This window comes from Pseudophryne corroboree, chromosome 5, assembly GCF_028390025.1.
Source record: "Pseudophryne corroboree isolate aPseCor3 chromosome 5, aPseCor3.hap2, whole genome shotgun sequence".
NCBI lineage: Eukaryota > Metazoa > Chordata > Amphibia > Anura > Myobatrachidae > Pseudophryne > Pseudophryne corroboree.
The window spans coordinates 744,228,377-744,243,613 of record NC_086448.1 but is presented as its reverse complement, the minus strand read 5'-3'; the positions used below and the strand labels follow the sequence as shown (position 1 = coordinate 744,243,613).

Below are 15,237 nucleotides of genomic sequence, written 5' to 3'. Positions count from 1 at the left end.
ATGTTTAAATTGCCCTACAGTCTTAGCCTCTACCACCTCTGATGGGAGGCTATTCCACTTATCCACTACCCTTTCTGTGAAGTAATTTTTCCTTAAATTTCCCCTGAACCTCCCCCCCTCCAGTCTCAATGTATGCCCTCGAGTTCTAATACTTCTTTTCCTTTGAAGAATGTTTCCCTCCTGAACTATGTTAAGACCCTTTATATATTTGAAAGTTTCTATCATGTCTCCCCTTTCCCTTCTCTCCTCCAAACTATACATGTTAAGATCTTTTAGCCTTTCCGGGTAAGTTTTGTGATGTAGGCCATGCACCATTTTAGTTGCCCTTCTTTGTACACTCTCTAATGTATTTATATCCTTCTGGAGATAGGGTCTCCAGAACAGCAGTGTCGCTGCTGTAATGGCTGCAGAGTGCTCATCTTCTAGAGGGCCGCAGATTCGGCATACAGGACTGGATCCTGGTGGCCACGGATGCCAGCCTTCGAGGTTGGGGGGGCAGTCACACAGGGAAGAAACTTCCAGGGACAATGGTTGAGTCAGGAGACTTCCCTACACATAAATATTCTGGAACTAAGGGCCATTTACAATGCCTTAAGTCAGGCAAGACCCCTGCTTCAACACCAGCCGGTGCTGATCCAGTCAGACAACATCACGGCGGTCGCCCATGTAAACCGACAGGGCGGCACAAGAAGCAGGATGGCGATGGCAGAAGCCACAAGGACTCTCCGCTGGGCGGAAAATCATGTGTTAGCACTGTCAGCAGTGTTCATTCCCGGAGTGGACAACTGGGAAGCAGACTTTCTCAGCAGACACGACCTCCACCCGGGAGAGTGGGGACTTCATCCAGAAGTCTTCCAAATGGTTGTACACCGGTGGGAAAGGCCACAGGTGGACATGATGGCGTCCCGCCTCAACAAAAAGCTAAACAGATATTGCGCCAGGTCAAGGGACCCTCAGGCGATAGCTGTGGACGCTCTAGTGACACCGTGGGTGTACCAGTCGGTTTATGTGTTCCCTCCTCTGCCTCTCATACCCAAGGTACTGAGAATAATAAGAAGGAGAGGAGTAAGAACCATACTTGTGGTTCCGGATTGGCCAAGAAGAGCTTGGTACCCAGAACTTCAAGAAATGATCTCAGAGGACCCATGGCCTCTGCCGCTCAGACGGGACCTGCTGCAGCAGGGGCCCTGTCTGTTCCAAGACTTACCGCGGCTGCGTTTGACGGCATGGCGGTTGAACACCGGATCCTAAAGGAAAAGGGCATTCCGGAGGAAGTCATCCCTACGCTGATTAAAGCTAGGAAGGAGGTGACCGCAAACCATTATCACCGCATATGGCGAAAATATGTTGCGTGGTGTGAGGCCAGAGGGGCCCCAATGGAGGAATTTCAGCTGGGTCGATTTCTGCACTTCCTACAGTCAGGGGTGACTATGGGCCTTAAATTAGGTTCCTTTAAGGTCCAGATTTCGGCTCTGTCGATTTTCTTCCAAAAAGAACTGGCTTCACTGTCTGAAGTTCAGACGTTTGTTAAAGGAGTGCTGCATATTCAGCCCCCTTTTGTGCCTCCAGTGGCACCTTGGGATCTCAACGTGGTGTTTGAATTTCCTTAAGTCACATTGGTTTGAGCCACTTAAAACCGTGGAATTAAAATATCTCACCTGGAAAGTGGTCATGCTGTTGGCCTTGGCTTCGGCCAGGCGTGTGTCAGAATTGGCGGCTTTGTCATGTAAAAGCCCATATCTGATTTTCCATATGGACAGGGCAGAATTGAGGACTCGTCCCCAATTTCTTCCTAAGGTGGTATCAGCTTTTCATTTGAACCAACCTATTGTGGTGCCTGCGGCTACTAAGGACTTGGAGGACTCCAAGTTGCTGGACGTAGTCAGGGCCCTAAAAATCTATGTTTCCAGGACGGCTGGAGTCAGGAAAACTGACTCGCTATTTATCATGTATGCGCCCAACAAGTTGTGTACTCCTGCTTCAAAGCAGTCGATTGCTCGCTGGATCTGTAGTACGATTCAACTTGCACATTCTGCGGCTGGACTGCCGCATCCTAAATCTGTAAAAGCCCATTCCACGAGTAAAGTGGGCTCTTCTTGGGCGGCTGCCCGAGGGGTCTTGGCTTTACAACTTTGCCGAGCTGCTACTTGGTCGGGTTCAAACACATTTGCTAAATTCTACAAGTTTGATACCCTGGCTGAGGAGGACTTTGAGTTTGCTCATTCGGTGCTGCAGAGTCATCCGCACTCTCCCGCCCGTTTGGGAGCTTTGGTATAATCCCCATGGTCCTTACGGAGTCCCCAGCATCCACTAGGACGTCAGAGAAAATAAGAATTTACTCACCGGTAATTCTATTTCTCGTAGTCCGTAGTGGATGCTGGGCGCCCATCCCAAGTGCGGATTGTCTGCAATACTTGTATATAGTTATTGCCTAACTAATGGGTTGTTGTTATGAGCCATCTGTTCGTGAGGCTCAGTTGTTGTTCATACTGTTAACTGGATATAGTATCACGAGTTGTATGGTGTGATTGATGTGGCTGGTATGAGTCTTACCCGGGATTCCAAATCCCTTCCTTATTGTGTCAGCTCTTCCGGGCACAGTTTCCTAACTGAGGTCTGGAGGAGGGGCATAGAGGGAGGAGCCAGTGCACACCAGGTAGTCCTAAATCTTTCTTAGTTGTGCCCAGTCTCCTGCGGAGCCGCTATTCCCCATGGTCCTTACGGAGTCCCCAGCATCCACTACGGACTACGAGAAATAGAATTACCGGTGAGTAAATTCTTATTTTTTTTTTGTTTGTTTTTTTAAATCATTGTTTGGACTTTTTCATACTTGACGATCCACTTGGACTACAATTGGGGAACGGTAACCTTGCCCGAAGCGGTGCACTAATTGGGGTTCTCCGTCACTTTCCGAAGAAAACGACACCATAAACAGTCCAAAAACCCATGTCGACCTTTTGACCTGTCGACCTAGTGCATGTCGACCTTCCATGGTCGACCCAATGACTGTCTACCTAAGTTGACCCAACCCAACGACCCATACCCGTCTCTTCCTAAGCTGTCACTATGCATATCAGATACTCAGTGCAATGTGACAAGTTCCAGTGCCCCCTGTTTATAGTGGCTCTATCCAGATAATACTCTGAACCATGGAAAGAGCAAGAAGGGCATTGGATCTGGAGACATTGCATTGATGGATTGGAATGAGCGGAACTACAATTTTGGCAAGAAATTAGCCATTGGCAGGCAGAGACAACGTATTTATCCATGTATTTCATCAAGTGTTTTATCATATGCCTTTTATGACCTTCCAGGGCAACAGAAGGATCTTAAGTGGAGTCTCGCTGTTATTCAGCTCTTTTCTGCTGAGGGACTGGACACTTTTATTAAAATACTGCAGAAAATGAATAGTATCCTTATCCAGCCGTGGAGACTCCACGTCAATCTTGGGACCACGCTTCACCGGGCAGTAACCATCTCTGTGGCTCGCTGCACCCTTTCTCTGCTCAAGACCATGCTGACAGAGCTTCTGAGAGGCGGCTCCTTTGAGTTCAAGGATATGCGGGTCCCATGCACGCTGGTCAACTTGCACATGCTTCTATGTTCTATACCTCTTTCTGGGCGGCTGGATGGAGAGGAGCAAAAAATACAGAATGATATCATAGACATCTTACTGACCTTTACGCAAGGAGTCAATGAAAAGTTGACTATCTCTGAGGAGACTTTGGCCAACAATACGTGGTCATTGATGCTGAAAGAAGTCCTTTCCTCTGTCTTAAAAGTACCTGAAGGCTTCTTCTCTGGGCTCATCATACTATCCGAGCTTCTACCTTTTCCACTTCCCATGCAGACAACGCAGGTAACGGTTCTGGTCATGGTGGTTTATCTTGACTGCAGAATAGGTCCATAGGGTTTACAAGTTTAAACAACAAACAGCAGGCATTGTTCTGCAAAGAATTACTCCAGAAACTAAATTTTGGCTTGTTTTCCAGACTATTGAACCACAAGACATTGCAGTGGCTCTGAACACCAGGAAGCTGTGGAGCATGCATCTGCACGTACAGGCAAAGCTTCTACAGGACATTGTGAGGTCCTTCTCTGGGACATCGTGTCAACCCCTGGAGCATATGATCAGACGCATCTGCATCCAGCTGTGTGATCTTGCCACCCCAACTGCTATTCTGATCATGAGGACAGTGCTGGATCTCATTGTGGAAGATCGGCAGTGGTATGTAAAGTTGATGACGAAATTGTACTTTAATTGCTTTTGTAATGTTTTTGTTTTTCTCAAGTCAGAGCAATATCCAACTTACGTGCTATATGTTACTTTAGTTTTTTTTTTTTTTTTTTTTTTTCTGATCTGTAGTTTCAACACACAATTGTGTTGGAACCAAGTAAGGCATGATTCTACAATGTTAAATTGTTTACACATGTTTATACACTGAAACATCCTCCGTAATGACATGTCTTTAATGACTAAGGCTGGGTACACATTAGAACTATGGGCAATTTGCCCGGGACGAATCCCCTTTGTTCCAGACCATACGAGATTGCCGGTACACTCTGTGTGATGTAATGAACGATAGAACGACGTCTCGGTCTGTCTTTTATTACACTGCACCACTTCGCACTCACGGCCAAACAGAAGCTATCATGCGCGAGTCACTGGAGCGTTCGGGCATACACACTGCACGATTTGTAGTTCCAATTTGCCCGGAAGCGATAAGTCATGCAGATATCACGTAAGTGTGTACCTGGCCTAAGTCGAGTAGAATCATTGAGGCGTTACATGATTGGCTGAAACACTCTTACATTGGAAGCATCTATCAACAAAGTAGTATCAGATTTCTGAATGTTCTTCTATTTCCTGTTTCTGGACTTGGTTCTGCTAGTTGTGTAAAAGTGTTTTATCTACGCTTAAGTTAAATCCTTTTCTCTCAGTTCATTGGGTTGGGAGACCCTTCTACCACCCTTGCCTGTTAGAATCCAGTTTTCGTACTAACCAAGCCCCACAGAACAGGATGGAGAGGATTAAAAGAAATGAGAGAAAATAAAACCAAAGTCGTCCTGCAACAGTGAACCATAAAAATACATCTATAATGTAAATGGGTGGGCTCCCAGTGTTGGCCTATGGACGCAGAGAAAATGTCAGTTTATACTGGGGGGCACTGGAAGCTTCTAAGATATCTCAAAGCTCCCCCTGCAGGTGGGTACCCTCGTCCACCTCAGTGGATATGCGGTTACCTGAGAGAGCTCAGCTGTCTACTGGGAAAGATACTTAGCCCAGGATGGAAATTTAAAGGGGGGGGGGTGGAGGGAGGCTGCGGGCTTGGGGAGGTTAGGGTTAGGCAGTTGGGAGAAGGGGTTGGGATTAGGCACCACTAGGGAAGGGTTAGGTTTATGCCGCAAACAGTTAGGATTAGGGGGCTGTTGGAAGTAAAGTGTCCCTGTCGGGATTTTGATGATCGGGATGCCGTGGTCTGGATTCTGACCGCCGGCATTCCGTCTGCCAGTCTATCCATCTCAACCCAATTAAAGACTCTATACACCCAAATTTCCTTTCGTCTCCCAATTGGACGAAAAATAAACACAAATTTTGTCTGTTCTTGATTTGTGTGCGGGAGTTGTGTAATTGCACTGACCAGCAGAAGTGTTGAGACCTCATTTGAGGCAATAAAGACGTATTCTCTGTAATATGCAGGCACATGTGTCCTAATATATGTAATAATGAGTGTATAGCTGAAGAGTTTGACACCTAGTTTGCTGAGAGCCTGTTACTATTTATTTCAGCGGTCCAGATGAGAAGGAGAAACCGTTTACAGGTCAGACGGCGCGGCTCCTCGCTCTCCTGGACTCCTTAGCGTCCCACAGAGCGTGCAAAGTGGTCATTTTACACCTAATAAACGGAGGAAAAGGCGATGAGCGCTATACTGAGCTTTTCCAGGAGCTGCTGACCTTGATGAAGTCTTCAGGTGACAATGTCATCCATCAGCAGTGTGCAGAGTATGTTGCATCCATTGTGCAGTACCTCTGCGACCAGGTACGCTTCCTTTTCTACCCATGTACCCGAATGTCAGCAGTTTACTTACTTGTATTGTAACATGGAATTATTCTCTCTTAGGATATTGCCCTCAGTATACCAAGCTCAGGAGAAGCTCCCGTGTCGGAGTTAGAACAGCTTTCCAACTGTTTGCCCAACAAAGATCATCTGCCTTCCATCTGCGATAGTTTGTTTGAGACTTTAGCGAACAATGACAGCACCTACACATCCCTACTTACCTGTATCAGGACTATGATGTTCCTGTCGGAGCACGATTATGGCTTCTACCACTTGAAGGGGTAATTGAAAGCCTTATGTAACCATACCTAGGCTGGTGACCATTTTTTTTTATTTGTGGCGAAAGATTATCATAAAAGCACAAAGGGCTCTGTTGCACAATTTTAAATGGAGAAAAAACCTCCTCAATGTTTAACCCAATGGACAGTTTAAAGGACTTCTACAATGTAGGAGAATCCTTTGCTCCATTTAGCTTTCAGATGGGGGTCCTGTAATATTATCTCCTGATGGGAGTATTGGTGCCATCAGCCCCTGGATCTGTCGTTTGTTATTAGACAGAAACTGCTTGGTTCCCTGCAGCCGCCGCTGTAAAGGTCTATACAATAAGTCGTGTCTGGTTGCTATGGTATTCACACAACACTTTGCTTACCTATAAATCATTATTTCCGGCTTGTCTGATAACTCCATGTGTCTCCTTACATGATGATGATGATTTATGTTTGAAAACAGACCTCATTTACATCTTTAATCTTACAATAAGGAATATCTTTTCCGGTATTTAAGCCTCCCCATTTCCAATTATGTGCGTAAAGTAGAATGAGTTGAACCTGGGGGGAAACACAAACACACTCACTCACCCTGACCGTACCCGTACTGTCTCGTGGTCCCTTCTCTCTGACCACTCAGCCTTCTCTCCCTCCCCTCCCTCCAAAGTAGAAGCCGTTATCCATACAGACCGTGTACAGTTATTATTTAGATGTGTGCCCATAGCATTATTGGGTGTTTGGCATCTGTAAGAAATATACAACTAAGGAATAAGCAGTTTCCTTCTATGAGTGTTACTGGGTTTTATCATATTTCTTCATACAGTGTAAGATTCTTACTGAATTTCAGGATTTGTCTTATGTGTTGTTTAACCAGTTCAATAATTTCCTGGCCGCATCCTGTGTATCTGTGTCAGCACTGATTCGTTCTCCTCCATTATATGGATCCCACAATGAAGATTCACCCTTATAAATATAGGTCCATCCCTGTTTGATGCAGTTACCACTGGATTTCTATAACCTAAGTGCTCACTGATGTAACCATATGCGTTTCAGCTCCCTCAGACGGCACAACAATGCTATCTACTTACTTCTGAAAAGAGTAGTATGTGGGTTTGGAAAAGACACTGGGGAATTGGCCTCCTCATTTTTGGACTTCATGAGACAGATACTGAACTCTGACCCAATGGTAAGTAGACCTGCTCTATCCAATGCCTTCCAAACTGTCCATCTGCAATCAGGTTATTTAACTACAGTATATTCTTGGGTTATACAATATTGTTGTCTCCGTTTTTGTTCTGACTTTGAAATGTTAATGACCTTGCTGCAGGAATGGTCATCCTTGTTACCATTCTGTTGTGCCACTGATCAATGTTAGACTTGAGTCACTCAAATTAAACCAAGGTTTCTGTGCATAACTCTCATTGTGCAGACTGACGATGGAGGACTGATGGAAGTAGACAACGCTCACCCCCCAAAGACCCTCGGGCTCAGCCCTGGCGAGATAAAACAACTACTTCTTGGCAAAGAAGAACCAGCACAGAACCTGCTAGACTTGGAGAAGCTTGTTCTGGTGAGTTTGGGTGTTCAGGTTTTGGCGGAGTAGCTATGCAACGTGAAACCCTTTTGCTGACTGCGGTGTCATTGTAGGAGCAGTCAAAAGAAGATGAGAATTTGGAGTCTCTGCTGGACAATGTGGCTGGATTTAGACAGATACTTGAAACAGCCAAAGAGCCTTTACCACTGAGTGACCAGGAGGTGGAGCCAGTTCTGCCTGCAACAGACTCTCTGCAGAATCTGTTTAATAACAGGTAACTCTGCCTAAGCTTTCTTCCCCTTCCATTCAGGGGGGCTCCCCATTATATGTAACCCCCAACTGCTAAAGGAAACCAGGGTTGTTTGTGCTTAATGGTTAAATCCCTTCTTCTGAGGCTGAAAGGGCACACAGACCAAGTCACACTCATTTGTTAATACTGTCACTAGTAGAACTATTCATAAGTCCTATTGACTGTTAACCCATAAATCTGTGCACTATAGAGTTACCCATATGTATCAAAACAGACTAAAAGACTGCATTATGTGTACCTTAGTACAGGGGGGGCCTGTTGTAGAAACATAAGTGAACAGTGTGACGTTGGAGAGTGGAGGAATGAAATAACAATGTAATCATTAGTTCCCTGTAAAGTGACTGATATAAGCTCCCCAGTAGACTTGCTTGTGAAAGGGTTAAGTTAAATAGATGACTACATAGGTAGACTGGAAGTGCATGCGTTTTTTTTTTTTTTTTTACTATTCTGTTCATTTTAGTACATCTGATTGAAAGCATGGCATTTTTGTTATAGAAGACATTGAAAGCAGTGTGGTGTTAATATTATTTCTCTTTCATCCACTAGGGGACACTGGAGCATTCTTAGACATTAGGGGTGTGAAGCTTGCAACCGGAGGTGTGGCACAATCTAAAAATTAGCATTGTCTGCACAGCTGGCTCCTCCCCCTTCACATCCCTCCTCCCTCAGTTTGAAAAATTGTGCTTGAAGGTGAAGCACATAGGAGCTATGCTCCACAGAAAAAGTTTTTATTTTTATTTCTACAAGGAACACAGAGACTGGTCAACCTAATGAAAAGGGGGACAAATGTCTTTAATCTTGAGAGACAATGATCCCTAATAAAGGGGACCTGCATCTCTCCGCAGAAAATCCTGAGCACAGAGCAGCACAGGATCACGGGCAGTGAGTACTGGTTGTTAAGGGCCCTAGTTAATCTCACCAGGCAGCAGTCCCACTGGCACTTACCCCCGCCACCAAAACCCGCTCTTCACGCTGCTGTCTTCTGGCTCTAAGCCCTGGCTCTGCAGCGCAGCTTCCTCCGTCGTCCCCCCTCCCTCCCTCCACTGGCGCAGGACACCTCGCGGCTGGGAACCATCAGTCCCGCCGGGCTCTGCGATCGCCTAGCTGCTTTCATTATCGGAGGTGGAAGCAACGCAGCTTACCCCTCCGCCTCCCTTCCGCTGATTCCGGGACATCTTGCAGCTGGAGGCTGTAGTCCCACCGGTCTCTGCAATCCGCTGCCTTCGGTCTCGGAGAAGGACGTAACGCGGCTGCCTCCTCCGCGCCCCCTTCAGGTGATGCCGGGACATTTTGCGGCTGGAAGCAGCCTTGCCGGTCTCTTCCACAGCCGCCCCATCTCCCTTCGCTGGCAGTGAGGTAGCGGCTGGAAGCCGTGGCTCCCCAATGCTCGCCATGTACTATGCCCCTGCAAACCTCCCACTGTTGCACTAGTAGTACAAAGGGCACGGTGGGCTAAGCGGGGGGGGGACTCTATGACAGCGGCATGCTAAAGCCTCAGTGGCTCATCAGGAGGCACCAACACATTAAGCCCCAAACAGAAGCTTAAACATGCTGAAGGGGCGCTAAGGTTGTTTTAATGAAGTGATAAAAAATTTTCAGTGGTGGCCATCTTTCAATACAGAAGAGGCGCCAACAGGTTAGCTGACGCCCCACTAGGGACAGCAAATCAGGATGGAGGGAGGGATTCTTTATAATAGAGATGTTGCTCCCTCTACTGGGAATTTAGGCTCTGCTGCAATGGATTTTCAATGTGTTTTTAATGAGGATAATCTATATTTTCAAAGGACTTCTGATACACAGATCCTGAGAGAATAAAAGAAACGACTGGATCACAAACCCGGCCTCACAGCTGAAAAAACAGTTGGGTGTGCGGGGGTTGCAACAAAGCTAATGTTAAAATAATTTTTTTATTTTATTTTTTTAGTATGATTTTTTATAAAAAGACAAAAAAAATCAACCAGGTGTATCCAGTGTACCTTTCGCCCATCATCCGTTATGGTGTTTCCATTCCTATTATAAAAGGAGGAAAAGCTTTACGGTGCGCTCAGTGGTTAAAGCACCACAAACAAGTGTAATAACAACACTACGGGGGCAGCTCCGGGATATGCGATTCATAAGGACGCTAAACCCGGAAGCAGTATTCCAACAGGGGCATGGGAACAAGCCCTGGCAAATAATCCCAAGAGAAGAATCCCGCAGACATCAGTCTGACGGGGCTGAGGGATTTCAAAGCTAGGGAGAATTTCTGTTTAACTTAACACCGCCAGCGTACAATAAATAATGGCGCAAGGCGGTCAGAGACACCTCACAATTCTAGTCGGAGAGGGGTCTGGTCATACATTAAGGCGACTTAATTGAGACTTTGATGTCAATACTCAGGAGGAGGACCCAGAGGTTACGGGTCTAGATTTCCTTATAGAAGCGCTTAAGATACTAAACTGCAAGAGTTTAAATCTCTAGGAAGGTTGTCAAAGGAGACAATCTTACCAATACCTAATGTAACGACCTTAAAGTGCTTCAGACAGTAAGATTGACACGGCTTTAAGGTCAATTTTTTTGTAGCAGCAGGTGCAGCACAGAGACCTACGAGCGTCTTTGCTTGAGTTAACAAGGCCATGAGAGCTTGGTCTGGACGTATTGTACAGGCTATTGAGGAGGAAAATAGCTTGGAAGAAATTACCCAACTGCCGGAATGCCTTAGAGAATCAGCTTCAGACTTGTGTCAAGCCTCATAGGATATTAGTGGGATAGCATCGTGCTTCTCTGCATACAGGGAGTCTCTGACACCAAGAAGGCAGTGGAATCCATCCCCTTTAGGGGTGAAGTGCTTTTCGGGCCAGAGTTGGACAAGTGGATTTCACGAGCTACGGCAGGGAGGTCCCCCTTCCTTCCTACTCCTTAATACGAGAACCACTCCACAGGTTAGGAGAGGTTATTCGGGACCAATGTTTAATTCATTTAGATCGTAGTCCCTTCAAGCCCGAGGAGGGGGTTTTCGGTACACAAACACATAGAGCCAGAGGTAGAGGCTGTTCACAGACAACGACCAGAAAGCAGGGTAAACCTGCTGACAAAACCGTGGCAGGACGGCCTACCAGATCACCTGGGGTCTCCCTTGGTGGGCGCATTGTTTTCGGGACGTCTGAGCCGAAACCTCACCATAACTTCGGATAAACTACCTAATCCCCAAGGGGTACAAACTGGATTTTCAACAGAGGACTCAGTCAGTCTTTTTATGATGGTATTGCCTCAGTGCCCTCACAAAGCAAAAACATTACTGACAGCAATTCAAAAATTGCTACGGTCGGAAGTCATTACCCAGGTTCCAGCCTCTCTTAGAGGAACGGGTTTCTATTACAATCTTTTTGTCGTGCCGATGCCAGACGGGACGGTCAGACCAATACTAAATTTAAAGAGTTTTAAACCAGTTTCTAAGGGTCTACAAATTCAAGATGGAATCAATCCAATCGGTCATTGCAGGTTTGAAACGGGGCGAGTTCATGGTATCCATGGACATAAAGGATGCATATCCCAATCTGGACTCCTCACCAGGCTTACTTAGGGTTCGCACTGGTGACGGATCACTACCGATTCAGGGTCTTGCCGTTCGGTCTATCATCAGCCCTAAGAATCTTTACGAAGATTATGGCAGTCATGGTTGCAAGATTGAGACGGTCGGGGTTCATGATTATACCTTATCTAGACGACCTACTGATCAAGGCATCGTCTCAAGAACAGCTGATCAGAGATGTTCAGACATCTCATCACTTTCTCGTTCAACATGGATGGATTGTGAATTTCCAGAAATCCGACCTTATACCAACTCAGCGGATTCAATTCCTCGATCTCATCTTGGACACGGTACGTTTGAGAGTATTCCTACCGGAGACTGAGGTCCAGGACTTACAAAGAGTAGTGGCTCAGGTACTGAGGACACAAACGGTTTCTCTATATCCCTGTGTACAACTTCTCGGGAAGATGGTGGTATCGTTCAACGTTCTCCAACGGCAGACTTCATTCCCGACCATTCCAGTTGAACCTCATTGCTCAGGGAGCAGGTTCACACTAGCTGCTCCATTGGAGAATCCAGCTTCCACCACGCATACGACCCTCCTTAATTTGATGGTCGTTGCACAAGAGTCTCGCAGCAGGCAGGAGATTCGGCATTTGGGTTTGGAGGATCCTGACAAGGTGATACCAGGAAAGGCCATTCATACGAGGATTGGCGCTAGGGAGCCGGTCACAGCCATGCACTACTACAAGATTTGGTAGAGACACATGGACGGATGCCAGTCTCAGAGGTTGGGGTGCCGTCTTCGAGGACCATCAGTTTCAGGACAGATGGACATTACTAAAGAGCAGCCTACCAATAAACATACTCGAATGGAGAGCAGTACACAATGCGCTTCTCTTAGCCGAAGACCTGGTCACGGGTCAACACGTCAAGATACAGTCGGACAATGTCACGACGACGGCTTACATAAACAGTTAAGGAGGAACAAAGAGCAGGATGGCATTAAAGGCAGCCACAAGGATCTTGTGGACAGAAAGGCGAAACATCTTCCTCTCGGCAGTGTTCATTCCAGGTGTGGAACACTGGGAAGCAGATTATCTTGGTCAACAAGACATGCATCCGGGAGAGTGGTGCCTACATCCACGGATTTTTGATGGTCTACCTCAAGTCGACCTAATGGCGTCTCGGAAAAACCATCAGCTACCCAGATATGTGTCCAGGACAAGAGATCCAGCTGCAGAGTGGACGCGTTAACCTTGGTGTTACAAGAAGGTTTACATCTTCCCACCTTTCCCACTCATACCCAGAGTTCTGACAAGGTTGAACAGAAGATGTGTGGGCAATTCTCATCGCACAGATTGGCCCCGCAGGAGTTGGTACCCCGACCTGCGAGGGTTACTAGCGGAAGATCCTTGGCGGTTACTTCAGAGAGAGAGGACCTGCTATCTCCGGGACAGTTCCACCGCCCAGACAGGCTGCGTTTACCGGCGTGGCTATTGAAACCCAGAAATAGCAAGAACGTGGGTGGAATTCTACGAACTTCCACTTATCCAGACTTCTACTTTTCCTTAAGACCGGTCTAGATATAGGACTGAGGCTGGGCTCTCTGAAGGTTCAAGCTTCGGCGCTCTCCATCCTATTTCAACAGCGGGTAGCATCCTTGCCAGCGGTTCAAACCTTTTTACAGGGGGTTCTGAGGATCCAACCCCCTTTTCATCCTCCCGCTGCGCATTGGGACTTAAATTGAATGTTGGAAATTTGGTCATCGCCAATTTTTGAGCCGTTAGCAAGAACAGACCTGACGTATCTCCCTTGGATGGTCACATTATTGCTTGCCTTGGCTTCGGCCAGGCGGGTTTTCGGAGTTGGGAGCCTCAACGTGTAAGAGTCCCTTTTTAATTTTTCATGAGGATAGGGCAGAACTCCGTACAAGAGCAGTTTTCCTTCCTAGGGTTGTTTCGGGGTTTCCCGTAAACCAGACAATTGTGGTCCCATCTTTCCGGGTCTCGCAGATGGGGACGTGTCCTCAGCTTTACAGGTGTGCGTACAAGTTATGTCGTCCTTCAGAGAGTCGGACCTTTTGTTTGTCTTTATGATGGGCCACAGAAGAGTTGGCCAGCATCTCAACAGTCTTTGTCTAGATGGATTAGAATTGCCATTCGGCAAGCTTATATTTCCTGTGGTAAACAGGTTCCGGTTCGGACGGGTGCTCATACCACCCGATCAGTGGGTGCCTCATGGGCGGCTGTCAGAGGTGCTTCCACTACTCAACTTTACAGAGCGGCGACGTGGTCTTTAGACCACATGTTCGCAAACTTTTACAAACTTGATACCTTTGCGTCCGGAGACTTAAGTTCGGACGTTTAGTTTAACAGGCCATCGACAGCACTCCCTCCCTGGGGGATAACTTTGGTACGTCCCCTAATGTCTAAGAATGCTCCAGTGTCCCCTAGTGGATGAAAGAGAAAAGAGGATTTTGGTACTTACCGATAAATCCATTTCTCTGAATCCTCTAGGGGACACTGGACGCCCGCCTCGGTGCTGTCAACCTGCTGTGTTCAAAGTTCTTGTTAAAACAGTTCGTGCAAACAGCGTTGGTTATTCGGTTAAGAGTTCTTGGATGCTGTTTGATATGTTGTACGGTTCGGTTCCTCGCCATGTGCTATAGTGTCATGTACTATTCTCTCAGTCAAATTTTTCAAACTGAGGGAGGAGGGATGTGAAGGGGGAGGAGCCGGCTGTGCAGACAATGCTAATTTTTAGATTGTGCCACACCTCCGGTTGCAAGCTTCACACCCCTAATGTCTAAGAATGCTCCAGTGTCCCCTAGAGGATTCAGAGATATGGATTTATCGGTAAGTACCAAAATCCTCTTTTTAAATGCTGTAATGTATGTATGTATGTATGTATGTATGTATGTATGTAGTCCTTAGTCTCTACTGGATAAGTTAACTTTTCTTTCACCGTCCCTGTATTTCTATTCATTACATTTATGTCTTTGTAGATCTGTGTACGTTCTAGCAGAAGTGATGGACGAGCAGCTGAAATCTTTATCATTTTCACCATTCCAACCGGAAGATGCAGATGTTGATCTAGACACGGTATACAGTCTTTCTACCAGACCATTGTGCTGACCGCACTATCTCATCTTATAGTCCAGTGTAATGTACAGCAAACACAAGCTAGATGGTGCAATCTGACCTTGTATATGTTTTTATAAAGTTGCAATCTGCATGTTGTAATATGGATATTTCTATTATTTAAAGGTGAAAGTTGATTTAATTGACCTTTCTGCAAAATGCTGCAGTGACTTTGACTTAAGAGCAGAGCTGGAAAAATCCTTTATGTTGGAGCCGTCTTCACCGGGTCGGACGAAAACCACCAAAGGGTTTAAACTGGGAAAGCACAAAAATGAGACCTTTATTACAAGGTGGGTTACAAACGGATGAGCGGGATTATCTTCCCTGGCACAATGGAGTAAAAAGTTATGTATGCGAAATAACCTTTGATTGGCATACTAAGGATTTAGACACTTTTTGACTTTTAACTTCAGTA

The 15,237-nt window shown here is 46.3% G+C and overlaps 1 protein-coding gene across 2 annotated transcripts in view; it reads left to right on the top strand.

Moving 5' to 3' along the window:
* Positions 1-15,237, top strand: part of VIRMA (vir like m6A methyltransferase associated) — a 95,907-nt gene that overhangs the window by 70,846 nt on the left and 9,824 nt on the right. For both annotated transcript variants that reach the window (XM_063924116.1, XM_063924115.1), the window contains 9 exons: positions 3,315-3,859; positions 3,993-4,228; positions 5,791-6,040; positions 6,122-6,339; positions 7,378-7,510; positions 7,754-7,894; positions 7,972-8,132; positions 14,687-14,783; positions 14,949-15,112. In XM_063924116.1, the coding sequence (XP_063780186.1) occupies positions 3,315-3,859; positions 3,993-4,228; positions 5,791-6,040; positions 6,122-6,339; positions 7,378-7,510; positions 7,754-7,894; positions 7,972-8,132; positions 14,687-14,783; positions 14,949-15,112 (1,945 nt within the window). The remainder of the gene's footprint in view (positions 1-3,314; positions 3,860-3,992; positions 4,229-5,790; positions 6,041-6,121; positions 6,340-7,377; positions 7,511-7,753; positions 7,895-7,971; positions 8,133-14,686; positions 14,784-14,948; positions 15,113-15,237) is intronic.